The sequence below is a fragment of the Cucumis melo genome, chromosome 2 (assembly GCF_025177605.1).
Source record: "Cucumis melo cultivar AY chromosome 2, USDA_Cmelo_AY_1.0, whole genome shotgun sequence".
Lineage (NCBI taxonomy): Eukaryota > Viridiplantae > Streptophyta > Magnoliopsida > Cucurbitales > Cucurbitaceae > Cucumis > Cucumis melo.
In genome coordinates this window covers 14,108,647-14,125,121 of record NC_066858.1, presented here as the reverse complement: position 1 = coordinate 14,125,121, position 16,475 = coordinate 14,108,647, and the positions used below count along the sequence as shown (strand labels likewise).

The window sequence follows — 16,475 nt, the reverse complement described above, 5'->3', positions numbered from 1 at the left end:
TGAAATAGTCTAATTATGTGAGCTTGGGCCAATGTCAAGTAAGAATAGAAACAACTAATGTCAATTTGAGCCTAACAAAGTATCAAATGGGACATGCCCCATGCATGTCTAACCCAAAGAATTTTTCAAGAATCAAAATGGGCGTAAGAGAAGGTGTTTGGTTGAGGTTGACCCTAGTAAAATGACAAAAGGAGTACACCCATCATATGCTCGAGTTGATTAGTAAAAATATAGTTTCTAGTAACTTTAAAATCCTATTGGAAAGGATTTAGGACAACTATACCTGTAAAATAGATCATGATAGTTCTAGAAAAGGTAAGTTCATTTTAATACTCAAGTTCTTTACCTCTACTTCATGTACATATACACTTTTCTTTTACTTAAGCGTTAGAGCTTGTGTGGAAAGTTTCATTTTGATGTGCACATTTTTCATTCTCATACAAATCACATTCTTATTTGAATTAAGATTTATTGTTGGTATCACGTGAAGATCAAAAATCCGTTTCCTATTTAATTGGACAAAATCAATATGTCATATTAATTATTGCTCAACTTTGGACACTCTCACTTGCATCAAAGAAATGGAAGGAAAAAAAAAGTCTTTTTCTCTACCTATTGATATCATTGGCAAATTAATTTAACCAACGTTCAAAGAGAAAAAAAAAAAGAAAGAAACATAAATGATGTATTATTGAGCAAGTAGAGTTGAAATGAGTTGAGTTGGTAATAATTAGTCAGCAATAGTTGTATGTATTTTAGGTGTAGAGTAGAGTTGAGCTGGTGATAACTATTTGTACTTGGAAAGCAAAATTGAGTTAAATTATAGATATTTAATTCGATTTTCAGTAAACCTAAAAAAATACACACTTCTCATGTGATTTTTTTTTAAAAAAAAAAAAGTTGTTATACCATTCAACTAGTTACACAGTTTCCCAATTTTGTACATTAAGATGTGAACTCAATAAATGATAATACATTTTTCTACATGTAACTATTGCACTTGATGTCGATAAATATTGTTATTTATTTAATCAACAAACCTAAAATGTGCTTTTATGGTAGTGGAACGTATGAGTTGAACATGTATATAAAGTATGATTTTCATTAGTGACCTAGTTACATGTTCATGTAACTATAGTAGTATATTGTTAACAAGTAGACAGTTTTCTGATTGTTTGTAATAAGGTCTGTAAGAATAACCTAATCATTCTTAGAAAATCCTTTATACACTAAACCAATAATTTCGATGTTGCATTTAAAAACACTTTCATAAAATGATTTTTTTTTTAGTATATGATATTGAATGAGTTGATTCTTAGAGCTAGTTATGTGATAAAGAAAATTTTGTTAGTGGTTGAGTTGGGTGTTTGAATTGATCATCGAAGTTAATTGCTAGAGGTGGTTGTTGCATAAGTTGACCATCAAATTAACGTGGCTTCCCTAGAATTGGCCACTTGAGATAAATGTTAGGTGTTAGTCGTTAGATATGATTGTCACTAGGGTTGATTATGGAAGATGGTCAACCCAACTCATATTGATGATTGGCTAACCAAAATGATATTAACCTTACATGTTGGCATCCCTTAATAAACTAATGTAATTTGGTATGATTTACTATTTTAGGAGTCAATGATTTGGTCTCTTTGATTTAATATTAATATGATTTAATTATAATTTAATTTATAATTAAGGAGACCATTTTTAGCAACTAACTTCCACCTCATATAAATATTTGTAATTTTAGTAATAATGCAAAGATATTTTTGAATGTGAGTTAAAAAAGAACACTACCTATCTTTTGCCTTTATGAACACATAAAAGATACAACTTGTTCTTTCATAGTCTCTCTTTTCAATCTTTTCCGTTAGAAAAACAATTTAGGACAGAAACTAATATGAATTTATCTTACTCGATTCTTTTTGTTTATTAAGTTTAACATTGTAAAAAGGTTAGCTTCTCAAATTTAAGGGGCATTTGAGAAAATGATTATCTTGAGAATATAATAGCTATCTTTTGCTGCAATAAATGTTATTTTGTAATTCTCATGAATTAAGTACGCATAAACTTAAATTTTAAATTTGATATCGTATTTACTCTTTTACATCATCAATTTTTATTATTTGCTACCATGTTTATTACTTTATTTTTAAACTAAAATAGTTTACGTCTCCAACACATACTATTATAAGTTTATAACTAAAATTAAAATAATTTACAGGTTAAACATGAATTATTATAACATAAGACAATAACAAACAACTCATTGTTTCAAAGTCCCAAATATCTATCAATACTCAATAAAGATCTCATTTAAGAAAAGAAGGTAAACAAAGAACAATGTTTTTTCTTTTATCTAAGAAAGGTGAAGAAATGATTTTAAATCTTATGATTTGAAATCCGAGTAATGGTTTTAAATTATTTATTTTGTTTGGAACTAGAAAAATTTGAAATGAATGTATTTAGAATTTAATGTTTCAATGGTAATAGAAAAGGAAAATAAAGTTAAGAATTTATTAATATAGACTTTTATTTTATGAATGCCTTAATTGAAAATTAGAAAATGAATAGGTCAATAAGGTATTTTACTTTTGAATCCGGTAAAAATTTACCAAATTCAACTATTTTGACTAGAAAAGTTCTTAAATAAAAACATGATTTGAAATCATATCGAATATTAAAATCAATCTCTTTCATACGTTAACAAATCGTTATGAATTGAAATTCCTTAATATCGTTGGCTTAAAACGTCCGCTAGGACCATATAACTCCATTTATTTTTCACCAAGTTTTTGCGGTTCTGTGAATTAGATGTGACATGTGACCATGTGACTTCTTTAATGTTATTGGTAGATGAAATCCTCCATTCCATACACAGCTTGCCTTAATATATTATTTTAATTCCTCTAATATATATATATATGTGTGTGTGTGTGTATTAAACTCCAATCAGAAACTTTGTTTTGGTTACATTTATTATTTTTTAAAAGAAATCCTTAGCATGGTAGTTAGACAGAGATAAATGGCATGTTCAAAAGTTTTATTACTAAAAATATTTTGAATAATTTGAAAAAAAAAATATTAGGAACAATGCTTCAACCTAGACAGCAAGAGATTAAAAGACAATTTTACTATTGAGTTAACTCTTCTAAAATTAAAATTATTTCAGTTTTTTATATACATATAAAGAACATGAAGTTGAAACTATACATATACTAAATCCATGGACGATAGATATACTATTAATTATTAAATGTAATATAAACAATTTAATAAAATCTAATTAGAATTACATTACTCAATATATAGGACATGATATTTCAATAGACATTTTTTTTTTATTTTAATAATTTAGTGAATCAACATTTTTATTGCAACCTAAAAAAACAAAAAGTATTTTAAAAAAATAGCAGCAAAATGCAATTAATTACAATGTTAGTAATAAGTGTTTTCGGTAAATAACATTTTAAAGATATATCATAATTCATATCTTAGAGAGAAAAAAACCTCATTCGTAATTTCGTAAGGTGCGGTTGACTTTGAAAATTGCATGTGACATCCACGTGTCATTTCCCCATGATCCGTTGCCTACGTGGCAAAAAAGAAGCTTAATTAAATTGTGAAAATTTGCCACTTCCATAGATAGTACACACCCAACCCTCAAACAAACACACTTAAGAAGATTTTGCTTATTATCGTCTCTTCCATTGGAGTGCGTTTCCCGATGAAATAGAATCCGGCCAGACGAGTTTTGTACTCTGCCACTCCATTTTCCGACCATTCATCGAATCATCCGAATAAGAAAATCTCCCTGAAAGGAGAGGAGGGAGAGAGAGAGAGAGAGAGAGAGGGAAGGAGAGAAGCCGAACGTAGACTCAGCGGAATCCCTCAGTTGGGGCTCAATCGCCACGCTTCTCACCTGTGATTTCTTTCTTAAGTGTTTTTGTTTGCGCCACTCACCGACTGGTTCAATCTTGTCTGTATCTTTTTTTTTTATCGTTTTCTGTTTTTTGTCTCTCTCTCTATCTCTCTCGGCGTGTGAGCTGTTTGTTAACCCGTTTTCTTCTTGGCCTGAGGAAACAGAGTCGTTTTCTCTTTCTTATTAGGGCAATTTTTAGAGCTTAGTATAGGTACGAACGATATTAGAAACCCTAGTTTTCAATAGGTTGTTAGAATTTACACTTTTAGTGGTTTAGTTTATTTTTCAACTCATGGCATTTGATCAGAACGCCATTCCTACAGGCTTGCGGCCTTTAAATGTAGCTAGAACTTTAGTTGAAGATTCCCATCTAACGCCGATTGCTAATACTGGTCGAAACCACCAAAGGGTTACTCCTTTGCATCCCTGCGACATTGCCAATGCAGACACTTTGCCTGTTCCTTGTAAGGGGAATGTCTCTGATATGGGACTTGTTGAGCTAGGATATCGAAATTTAGTTGCTGGTGTTACCGCATGGTGCCCTAGAATGCCTCCTCCCCTTGCGCATACTGCAACGGTTCCTGCCGTAGGACTTGGTTATGTCATGAGCAATCGTAGAGGTGCCAATGCCATTGAGCTTGCTAGTAGTTGCATAACAGTTGGGCCTAATCATAATACAAATTTAGGTCATCGAGTTGGGGGAGGTGGAGTGGAATTTGTAAGCAGTAATATGTCAATGGGATCTGGGGATAGTACCAATTTATGCAATAAGGTGACTGGTAATGATGAACAAATTAGTAGTGATAGTACTTCTGGATTTAGCTCTCACTTGAGGAGTCCGGTTGGTGGAAATGGTGGAAATGCGGTTGATCAAGTGAGTGAGGAGGGTGGAGATGGTTCCATTTCGAAAAAGAAAGTTAAGTTTATGTGCAGTTTCGGCGGCAAGATTTTTCCTAGACCGAGTGATGGTATGTTGAGATACATTGGAGGCCAAACAAGGATTATAAGTGTTAGAAGAGATGTGACTTTCAATGAGCTTGAGCGAAAGATGGCTGATACCTGCGGGCAGGCTGTGGTTATAAAGTATCAGCTCCCTGATGAGGATCTTGACGCTTTAATATCTGTTTCATGTCCTGATGATCTTGATAATATGATGGATGAGTATGAGAAGCTGGTTGAGAGGTCTTCAGATGGATCAGCTAAATTGAGGATGTTTTTGTTCTCTGCTTCAGAACTTGACTCTTCAGGTATGGTGCAATTTGGCGATTTGCATGATAGTGGGCAGAGATATGTTGAAACGGTGAATGGGATATTTGATGGTGTTAGTGGCCGTATTACAAGGAAAGAGAGCTGTGTAAGTGCTACCTCAACTCAGAATTCTGACTTAAGTGGGACTGAGGCAATGGATATCCCAAATAATGATCTAGGGGTTGTGAGCGGACCTCCATCCACAACATTGCCCTTACCTGGAGGAAATTTAGGTACTGCAGTTGCTATTGGCCCTGGATTGGTGAAGGTTGATCCCGTCTCTGCAGTTTTGTTAGATGCCTCTGCTGTTCCATCAAGCATTCCTGTGGTTAACCCTGTTCCTCCTGGAGCTTCTTTCCAGCCTGAGATAGAGTTGGGAAGGTCTGTGCCTGTTACTCTAATGCAGCAGCAACCGGGTGTTGAACTTTCTCCACCTGTGTCTTGTTTACAGCCTACTGGTGATCCTCGACAAGCAGCATGTGTGGACTTCATACAATTTCGTCCACAACTAGGCTTTCCAAACTCCCATCATATAGGGGCATCTGGATCTGTGTTTATACAACAGCCAAATACTCTTGGGATTACTCCTCATCAGTTTGTCCCTGCAGTTCACATGACAATGGCTCCTTCTTCTCGCCCCGGTGTTATGCCAAATGCCTACCAATCGTTGGTTCAATATCCACAATCCCAGACAGAATGTTTTTCCAACCCAAGCACATTTGGTCCAAGGGTTGTCCAGCTATCAGCAGAACAAGGCTACAACTCAGTCCAGGTTCCAGCTCCTCCAGTATCAGTAGGGGTTGGATTTGGTTTACATCAGGTACCTTGGTCTGATCAGACAGTTACATCTGATGAATTGGCATCTCATCATCAGGCAACTTTTCCTGAGAAGATTGAGAGGTTGGATGACTGTTACTTCTGCCAGAAAGCAATGCCACATGCTCATTCCAATTCTTCATTGCAGGATCAAAGCGATAATTTGGCGAACCCTGTAACTGATTCAAAATTTTCGTATTACAGTCATCACCCTGAAGATCATTTAACAGCCCATCCAATGAAAAATGTCACAGAAACTGTAGCTTTGGGGCAATCTACAATTGAACATGGTGTTGGAGTTCAAACCAGGATCTTTAATCCCACAGATCCAGAAGTTGAAAAACCTTCTGTGGAGGCTATTAGCTTCCCACAACACTTGGAGGATCGACATGAGAATGAAAACACTCTAAAAGATCAATGTAATCATGATCCTGCTAGGATCTCAGCTCCCCAAGGTGCTCTTGGGAGGCAAGGTGATTTCCAGTCACCCCATGTTGCTGTTGTAGAACAGATTCCTCAGTGTGGTGAAATTGATACTCTCCAGCACCATCATGTAGCTGTAGAGAATCAGTTCCATCCAAATTTAGTCGTGGATAGACACAATATTTGCTTTAGCGCTGCTCCTTTTCTTGCTTCAGAGTACAACACTCACGACAATCCGAAAGAATATTCTAATAGTCATCCTGACATCATTCCAAACCAAAATGCTACCCTCACTGGAATTCAGCATGACCATCTCGGACCAATTGTTGGAAATTTGGAAAGTCTAAGTATATGCCCACCTGATATTTGTGCTAATTTGGATCACTGCAAATCACCCATTGAAAGAACTAGGAAGGAGGACAATTTTGGAAACTGTTTACAACCAGTCTCAGAGAGGGAAGTTCTACTAGACAACAACTTTGTAAAGCCAATGACGTTTCTTGACCCAAATCACATAAAATCAACTACGTTCGCTTGCTCTTCATTAGAGGTTCCCTATTTGATGAATGAAAGGCCTGTTGAGTCCAGTGAAGTGACACAACCTTCTGTCGGGGGCTCTCCCGGAACACTACCACAAACAGAAAAGGGGATACAATATTTAGAATCCAATGAAGTCTGTCATAGCAGAAATCTCCACCTATTTGACATGAAGACTGAACAAAGAAATAATGAAATCCCAGTTTCTGCTGAATGGAAGGACCCTTCTCTATTTGAATCCAGGATAGTATCTGGTGATGTTGAATCCGTGTCTTTGCCTATCAGGACTGGAAATGTAGAGGACACTGCGAATTCACTTTTCAGCAATCAGGATCCTTGGAACTTGCAGCACGACACTCATCTTTTGCCTCCTAGACCAAATAAAATCCAACCAAGGAATGAAGCCCTTGCCACCAGGGAACCCTTGACAGAGACTCCTTTCAGAAACGTTGGTGAACTAAATGTGGAAACGTTACTGGATGATGGAGTATGTCACTCATTGGTTAATTCAAACAAGGGTACCAATTTCGAGACTGTCCAGTCTGACAAAACTAACTCTGTAGTTTTTAGTCAATTTGTATCAATCATCTTTCTATTATCATGTTTATGGGGGTGATTAATCTCATATAATTTCCTGTAGGCTCTTCAGAGGAACAAATTAGGAAAGATCTCCAAGCTGTTGCTGAGGGAGTGGCTGCTTCTGTTCTTCAGTCAGCTCAATCCTCCAACTCTGAATTGAATGAAAGAAGCAGTTCAGTTTGTGAGACTAGCACCGAAAGAGATGTTCAAAATAATGATGTGGTTTGTAACCTAATCTCATATTGAATTTGGCTATTCAACAGGAATATGTCATGTCTTTTGCCATAGTTATTCTTTTTTCCTGTTTGCCCAGGATGGCAGGACAAGACATTCAGATAAAGCAAATATTGGTTTTCCAATGTCAGAAGGCCTTGGCCGCTTGCAGGTAATACATAGTTCTCCATTTTCAACCTTAAGGATGCACTTTATGTTTAAACTGTCTGTCCGTCCAAACATGCTTTTTTTTTCTTTTTCTTCTTTCCTTCAGGTAATAAAGAATAGCGACCTTGAAGAATTAAGAGAATTGGGGTCTGGCACCTTTGGCACTGTTTATCATGGAAAATGGAGGGGAACTGATGTTGCTATCAAACGAGTCAATGATAGGTGTTTTGCTGGAAAGCCTTCTGAACAAGATCGCATGGTTGTTCTTTTTAAGTAATTGGCTTTTCTTTTCTTTTGTTATTTGTGTGTTTTTCATTTTGCTCCTTTACTCAAGTCCTTTTCATTGGTTTATATTGTAACAGAGAGAAGATTTTTGGAATGAAGCAATTAAGCTTGCTGATTTGCACCACCCAAATGTGGTTGCTTTTTATGGTGTTGTGCTTGATGGTCCTGGGGGATCTGTAGCCACAGTAACAGAATATATGGTCAATGGTTCGCTCAGAAATGCTTTGTTGAAGAATGAAAAGTAACAATTGTTCTCACTTTTCATATGTTTAATTTAATTTGTTAGAAGTTAGTTGCAGTATAATATATTTAAACTCTTAGATTAAGCCATAAAATACATTTGATGCAGGAGTCTTGACAAGCGGAAGCGCCTCTTGATTGCTATGGATGCGGCTTTTGGAATGGAATACCTGCACAGAAAGAATATAGTGCACTTTGATTTGAAAAGTGATAACCTGCTGGTCAATCTTCGAGATCCTCATCGCCCAATATGCAAGGTTTGTGTATTGTTGATAATTAGCAGAATCATCATTGTAGTGCATTCTATTTAGTTAAACTTTTGATTTGATTTTTAAATAAAGCAGGATAAAGGGTGCTGTCATTTATCATGAGCATTCTTACCCTATAGACATTTTGCAAATATTTAATACTATAATTTCACTTAATACACGCACATCAGTGAGAAAGGCAGTTTTATTATGAGTTTTAGTAAAGCACGATGAGGACAAAGGGAGTTGTGTTCGGTTACCAAATAATTTATCATATCTTGGGAGGGATCTATTATCACAACATTTCCTTCACGGTGTTGTGCAATCTTGGATACTTATTACACTTTTGTGAAAATACCAAAGATGGTTATTTAGGATCTGTCAGGAAGACTTTTCCTCAGCCTTCAGGCAATTTGAGACGTGAAAGGTATCGCGAATAGGTGGTGATTCTTATTAACAAGAATGGGTTGATAACCCTAAGTACATTTACTCAGGGCACATTCACAATTGATTGTCTCTGCCCTCAACCTCTCACTCTTGAGAAGACTCTGCTAAGTAACTAACTACCTTCCCTCTCAAACTTTCTATTTATAATCTTCCTCATAGTGGTCCCCACCCTTACCTGTTTCTCTCTTTCTTGCCTTTACCTCTCCTATGATATTGATGTATAACTGGGGGCCTAACAAGATGCTTTGTTGTAATTGTACTAAATAATGCTTTTAAAACATAAAAACCACCTGGCTTCTCCTTAATTATGAAGTTAGTAAAAGGCTAGAATTAAGACCTGTAATTATTAGGGGAGTTTTAGAGACTCAAAAGATGGCAGAAATCTAGAGTCATTTGTTCCCTAAATCCTACTGGAAAACTGGAGAAGAGGAGGAGGAGAAACTTTCTATTTCCAAAATCTTTATGGAGCACTGTAGAAGTTTGCTTCTGAACAGGAGATTGAAGGAGTTATTCGCCCCTCCCCCCAAAATGTATACAAGAGATTCCGTATATATATACACCCTAGCAGGGCCTATATTGGTGTCATATCTTGTCCGTGGGTTTTTTTTATTAGAAGATTATTTTGGGAGGTATGGCAATAGAGGAGTGGTTGTAGATTTACCATCAATGAGATTAAAGCCAATGCTACTGAATAAGAGGCAAGGGCAAAGCTAGAATTAGAGGGATATAACATTCAAGCATTTGATTGTGGGGAAGAGCAGAAGTAGTGAACCAAACAGGGGAGGTGCATTGTGCACACAAGGAAATTTTAATGCGATTGTAAAAGATGAAAAAAGAGTATTGAATGAGTTGAATGGATTTCAATTGGAAACATTAGAAAATAGGAATTTGCAGCACAAGATTGGAAAAACCTGAATCATGATGCTTGGAGATGGAGAAATTTGAACCCATACAAATTCAAGGAGGAGCTAATAGACTATTTTATTACACTAGTAAGGGAAAGAGAGCTTAGGGAAATCTTAAGAGTTTAGTCTCAAATTCAAAAAGATCGAGTGTGGCTGGTGGATTATGGGCATGGTTCTGGAATTTGTAGAGGGCGGACTAATACTAGGAGTGCACAGGAAGGCCCACTATGGGAAGATGAAACAGATGCCATTCTACTGGCTTTGTGATTTAATATGTTTGTCATTTTATATATTTGAACGGAGCACAATGGGATTTGTTGTTCTTTCATCCTTGTGCTGATTCATAATGAGAAATTTTGTTTCTCATTCCTAGAAAATTATTAGTTTGAGTTTCTAAACATAAAATGTTTGGAAGTGTTTTTTTATGCTGCTTTTTTTGCCTTTAGGTTGGTGACTTGGGCCTGTCAAAGGTGAAACGTCAGACATTGATTTCAGGTGGTGTGCGAGGAACACTTCCATGGATGGCACCTGAGCTTTTGAATGGTAGTAGCAATATGGTATCTGAGAAGGTATGCTAATACGTTTTACTCCTTGCAGTAGTTTGCCTTCGCATTACATGTGAAATTAAAATAGATGATCTGTACTTGTGTTCGTAGGTCGATGTGTTTTCCTTCGGTATTGTCTTGTGGGAGCTCCTTACTGGAGAAGAACCTTATGCAAATTTGCATTATGGGGTTATTATAGGTAAATCTTTGATATCTGGATCCCATCTTATGGAATTATTCTGTAAGCAATTTACAAAATATGCTTAAGTTGAGCAATAAGTTGGAGTTTAGATCTTCTACTTGCATATCTGGTGAACTAAAATTTTGTCGACTTAAAATTCAGGTGGCATAGTAAGCAACACATTGCGACCAGAAGTACCGGAGTCTTGTGATCCAGAATGGAGGTCACTGATGGAGAGATGCTGGTCATCAGAGCCATTAGAGAGGCCAAGCTTCACTGACATTGCAAGTGAACTCCGCTCCATGGCCGCAAAAGTTCCTTCGAAAGTACCCAACTAGCTGCTGTAGCTCCCTTCACCTAACTTCATCTTCAAGTTCTACGTAAGTACATTGTTCAAAGATTTGTTTTTTAGCACTAACAAAGAGAGATAGGTCAGAGTAGTTAGCAATGCATACATAGCCCCTTTTAATTTCAATTTGCAACTATTTTGATTATGATTATTTGTTAGCATTCTTTTGTTTTCCAAATATGATACACTCTTTTCCCTTAGTTGTCAATATTTTAAATTCTATTTTAAATGCTAATACACATAGAGATATGAAAAAAAAACCCATAGATGTGATTTGGTAATATGAGATACTAAACCTTAGTAGTTGATAAGAGTGTTTTAAAAGGCTCTCTTGGGAAGTGCCTAGACTCAAGGATTAAGGATGGTGCCTTGACCGTTGTGAAACCCCAAGGCTCAAAAACCTGCTAACTATATTTTTTTACATATAAGAAAATTAAATCTGGAAAGATTATTGCCCTTTATCGTGCCGCTAAGAGTTCTAGTTCCTTGTTTTTTTTAGGGTTAACTGTTTTAATTGAGATTTTTATCATCTCTACTATTGTGCATTACTTATACAACTTTTTATACAATATGAGTATTTTATTTTTCATATCTTGGTAGTGTTTTTCTTGCTGCGTTCTTTTTCGTATTCATCCTTGAACTCTCCACCAAAGAACTATAAACAATTGGGATCTTGAGAATGTTTGTGTTGCTTCCAAACATGTTTTGTCAATAAGTGGATGACAAACTTAGCAGTGGTATGATCGACAAATTTGTCTCTGTAAAGAGCTGCCATTTTTGGAAGTTCATCCGGTGGACCCTTGAACAAAGAAAATTGTTGCCACCATTTTTCTTTTGATAAAGATTGTGAATATGAACTTTTCTTGTTGAGAACCATGTAGACCCCAAAATAAATATCCATTACTTATATCCGATGAATCATGTTAAAACTTACTCATATGAATATATTGACATGGCGGCATGATATTTTTCTTTAAATTGGGACTAAGGATAGCTATTTCTAGGACACGGTAAGAACATATCTATTACTTTTATAGCAGTTTACTTGCTTTTGATTGTAATATCAATGGTATAGAACACATCTATTGTACTAATATGTGTTCTGCATAACGTTTATCAAACCGAACAAGTCTTAGACATGCTCAAATCCAATGTTCAAAGTTAAAGTGAAATGCAGAGTTTGAGAGGGAAGCATCTTTTGCTTAAAGAGGATTTTCAAGGAACTTAAAAGCCTTTTCTTGATGAGATTTGAGAAGAGGGAACCCAATAGCTTAGGTATAGGAGAAAAGAAAATACGAAGGTTGTCTGCTTCTTTACAAAATTTAACTTAAAAGTAATTCTAAAATGGTTAGCTTTTAACAATCTCCCTAATTTAATTTTTAAGTAATTTTTAAAGTTATTTGAAAATTGCTTTCAATTATTTGAAATTGATAAATTTTGCTGAAATCGAACCCCGGTTAAAATCACAAATGTTTTAATAAAAACGAAAAATTACAAATTAAATGATCAACTGCTTATGGGACTGGACTTTGAATATGATGAAAGTCATATTTCAAAGGTTAAATAATAAAAAATGTCCTTGAACTTTGCTACAAATACTTCTAAATTCTTAAAAATTTCAAAACTATCTTAAACTTTCTAAAAGAAGTTTCAAAATGCTTTCAAGGTTGATTTGATGAAGAATTATTGAAGTTTTGTTTTAAAAATATTCTGAAAAAGAAAATTTTCATCGACCCAATTTTAACACTAAATTTCTAGTGCCAAAAATGAAAACCAAAATTTAAAGTAAATTCGTAAAATCTCACACAATTTCAAAATAAAAACTACCTTCCTAGTTCTTAAGTTCGGATGAATATGTGTTTTTTATCATTGAGTTTTAAAAATGGACCTCTTTAGTTCCTAAGCTTATAAGAATAGATTCATTCGAAACATCCGGTTATCAAAATACACTTTTTGTTATAGGTTTGATTTTTTAACAATAGTTATATAATATTTAAGATTAGTAAAAAAAAAGTTTGAGAGAGGATATGATTTTTAGAAGTTATTCTTCTAATTTAAGATGTCATCTGATTATTTGAAGCATTTTAAATCTATTTCTAAAACTTAGAAACTAAAAAGGTAAATTTTGAAAACCATGACATTATATTCTAATAAAACTGGGGATTAAAAAGGTCTACTTTTAAACTTTATGGACAAAAAACAAAGGTGATTTTTTTCAAAACAGTAATTAGTCAAATAAAAAGATGTATTTGACTATAACACAAAACAAACTATTAAAACATAACTTGTTAAAATATTTAAATCTCAAAATCTATTTGTACTTTATTTTTCTAGAGTATATATCTTACTAAAGTGTGTAGTTTTATTTTTAATTTATTTCCGTTTAAGAAGATACGAGAGAAAAAAGAAAAAAAATAAATAAGTAAGATGGTATCACGACTTGTGCTATATAACAAAGAGTACTTTTCAAATTTTAAGAGTATTCTTATTTTTATTTTTTTTTTACATTTGAAAGTGAAGGATATTTTCAAAATTTTTAGTGTATGTTAATGTATTTGATTAGTTATCATTTAAATATGTTTTAAAGAGAAATTTTATTTTAAAGTTTTGTGAGGTCTCGTGAAATTTTATATTTTAACTTAGAATTTTGGTTGGTGGGAAAATTGATGTAAGATTTAGACTAATGAGCATACATTTGAACTTGTTTAAATTTAAGGTATTTATGAAACTTTTTAATATTTCGGAAGTATATCCAAAACAAAACTTTAGTTTTCATAAAAAAGAAAAAAACATTAGCAAATAGCAAAGGTATCTTTGAACCATTTTCTTAAAGTTTAAGGACACTTTTTAAACTTTTAAAAATGAAAAAGGATCGCTACAATTTATTGCGTTTTTTTATGATTTAACCCTTTTTATTTTTTTTTTTTTGAAATAAATATAATGGAAGTAATAATTTCAAAATCATTATTATTTAGAGTCCTAACGTAGTTTTAATAATTTTAATTATTTTAAAAGAAATTAATATAATAATAATAATAATAATAATACTTTTAATAATTTAAAATCGACTCTATGAATAGTACAAAAAGAAGTTGTGATTAAAAATGTTAAATATATTTAGAATAATTGTAAACATTTCAAAATTACTTAAAAAAAAAAAAAGAAACACAGAAGTGTTTGGGTCCAAGACTACTTTTGAGAGTTGAATGTGATTTGAAATTATGAAGCAATGGCGGAGGGAAGTAAGAAAGTTAAGAAACGCGTGGCCTCAGGTAGAGCATAGAGACTTACAATATTGGCGTTGAAAGTAAGTTAGGGAATAGCGCGTGCGCAGCCGCCACTAACACCTAATCCAATTCGTCAACTTTGATGCCTAAACTTTTCTTTACAATTTCACCTTTAATCATCATTTTTAACACACCTCTTTCCTTTTCCTTTCTTTTTTCTCTTTTTATATCTTTGGATGTTATTCAAATATCAAATTCCTTTGACTCCTCTTTCACCGTTCAAACAAACCTATGATCTTGAGTTTCACCAATGAGTTATAATAGTGTGTGTTTATAGTGTAGACTATTTTAGTATCGATAATAAATAGTGTAACAAAGAAAATTTTTGAAATAATAATACTATAATCGATCGTAGGTAAATTGGAAATACCAAATATTATAATTGGAGTTGTAAACATTCCAACCCCACCAATTTAAAGTTGGTGATCCAAACAACACTCTAGACTTTAAACTATAAATTTATCGATACAAATCCTAAAATTTACAAAAGTAATTTTTGGAAGAATTATTTTATAATATATATATATATATATATATATATATATATATTTTTAATTTCGATTATTATAGCAAGGCTAATAACAACTACTAGTTCATTTACCGATACATTAGAGAAAGTATTTTCACTTATTTTATGTGGATCATGTAAAAATATATATAATCTATCAACGATTGGTCTAAATTAATTCATTTATGAAATCTAGGGTTCAAATAAACATAATTAATTATATTTAATGAGCTTTACCATTTAAACCCAAAACTAAAATTCTAAATTTTCATAATAATAACTTAGCTTAGTAGGTCGATTTTTTTTTTAATGTTTTTGCATTTTCCAACTTATCTAGAAAGAAACAAATGAAAACATGTATAAATTATCAACAAACAAGTTAAAACGATCTATATATAATAAACAAGTCAAATCAATTCACCGATAAAAAAAAAATAAGGTTTAATCTCCACCATTTGCGATTTAATGTTATAATTTGTCTTATTATCAAAGTAAGAAGACATGGATCAATAACTCTCCTTGTTATGCTGAAAAAATGTTTAAAAGATCAATCAAATGGTAAAATTGACTTTAGACCAAAGAGAGAATGGTTTGTTTCTTTTAGTAAAAATGCAAAACTTGGCAAATGGGATTTGCACAAACTTTCCCTCGACGTCATTATAAACTCATCTTTGGAAGCATTCAATGCCAAAACAGAGGAAAACGAAAATGGAACGAAGAACCCATTTTCCCAATCCAAACCCTTCATTTCTTCGTTGTTTCGAATCTCCTTTATATCATTTCATCTCCTTTCAATGGCTTCCACAAAACCCATAACTCAAAAAACCTCTCCAACCCCATAATCCCCCACTTCACTTAAAGCCTTTGTTTCTCTCCGTCCCATGGCTTCCCATCAAACCAGACCACCTTCAACGCCTTATTCACCTCTAAACGACCAACAACAAGACGACCTTCAAGACATCGACGACTCCATTTCCTCAAATGGGTGTGGCTGTTTTCAGCTGTTCGGGTTCGGATCCAATCGGAATAGGAATTACGAAGGTGCAAATCTTCTGCAACAGAAACAAGGGAGGGAGGAGGAGAGTTGGATGGTGAAGAAATTGAAGAAGGTGAAGGAGGTGTCGGAGATGGTGGCTGGACCGAAATGGAAGAATTTCATTAGAAAAATGGGTGGATATTTGAAGGGGAAGAAACAGAGGAATCGATTTCAGTATGACCCCGAAAGCTATGCTTTGAATTTCGATGGGGGTTTTGACGGAGAAGAAGATGATCATCATCCACCTATTGGGTTTTCTTCGAGGTTTGCTGTGCCTTTGGCTTCTAGGGAATAACATTGAAGCAATTAATTTGATTGATTGATTGATTGATTGATTTCATTGTGATTGTTAATGGAAATATTTGCAATGTTTAATTATATACAAAAAGCATTACGATGTGTTATTTGATTTTGTGTGTATATATATTATTGAGAAAGTTGGAATTTTTGGTAGGGATGACCTAACTCATTACAAACGGAATATCATTTGATCAAAATTTTGATTCTTACCTGCTAAGCTCTTCCTCCCAACTCATTTATTCTT

At 33.8% G+C, this 16,475-nt stretch overlaps 2 protein-coding genes across 3 annotated transcripts; both read left to right on the top strand.

Annotated features, from left to right (window-relative positions):
• Nucleotides 1–3,715: 3,715 nt before the first annotated feature.
• Nucleotides 3,716–11,300, top strand: LOC103487384 (uncharacterized). 2 transcript variants are annotated; one of them, XM_008445679.2, is made up of 9 exons: nt 3,717–7,458; nt 7,581–7,741; nt 7,833–7,904; nt 8,007–8,159; nt 8,263–8,426; nt 8,535–8,682; nt 10,472–10,594; nt 10,682–10,769; nt 10,914–11,300. In XM_008445679.2, exons 1-9 carry the CDS (start codon nt 4,209–4,211, stop codon nt 11,087–11,089), a joined length of 4,335 nt encoding a protein of 1,444 aa, XP_008443901.1. In that variant the 5' UTR covers nt 3,717–4,208; the 3' UTR covers nt 11,090–11,300. The 2 variants fall into 2 exon arrangements, 1 of the variants encoding a protein (XP_008443901.1); XR_537245.3 differs by lacking the exons at nt 10,472–10,594; nt 10,682–10,769; nt 10,914–11,300 and having other exon boundaries at nt 3,716–7,458; nt 8,007–8,173.
• Nucleotides 11,301–15,776: 4,476 nt separating this feature from the next.
• Nucleotides 15,777–16,226, top strand: LOC103487383 (uncharacterized). Its single transcript, XM_008445678.2, has one exon. It carries the CDS (start codon nt 15,777–15,779, stop codon nt 16,224–16,226), a length of 450 nt encoding a protein of 149 aa, XP_008443900.1.
• Nucleotides 16,227–16,475: the final 249 nt, after the last annotated feature.

Excerpts from the sequence above, each read along its gene's own strand:
- LOC103487384 (XM_008445679.2), top strand. The coding sequence starts at position 4,209 with ATGGCATTTGATCAGAACGCCATTCCTACAGGCTTGCGGCCTTTAAAT. Across the intron at positions 7,459-7,580 it reads ATTGGTTAATTCAAACAAGG|GCTCTTCAGAGGAACAAATT; the intron begins GTACCAATTTCG and ends AATTTCCTGTAG. Across the intron at positions 8,160-8,262 it reads CTTCTGAACAAGATCGCATG|AGAGAAGATTTTTGGAATGA; the intron begins GTTGTTCTTTTT and ends ATATTGTAACAG.
- LOC103487383 (XM_008445678.2), top strand. The coding sequence starts at position 15,777 with ATGGCTTCCCATCAAACCAGACCACCTTCAACGCCTTATTCACCTCTA.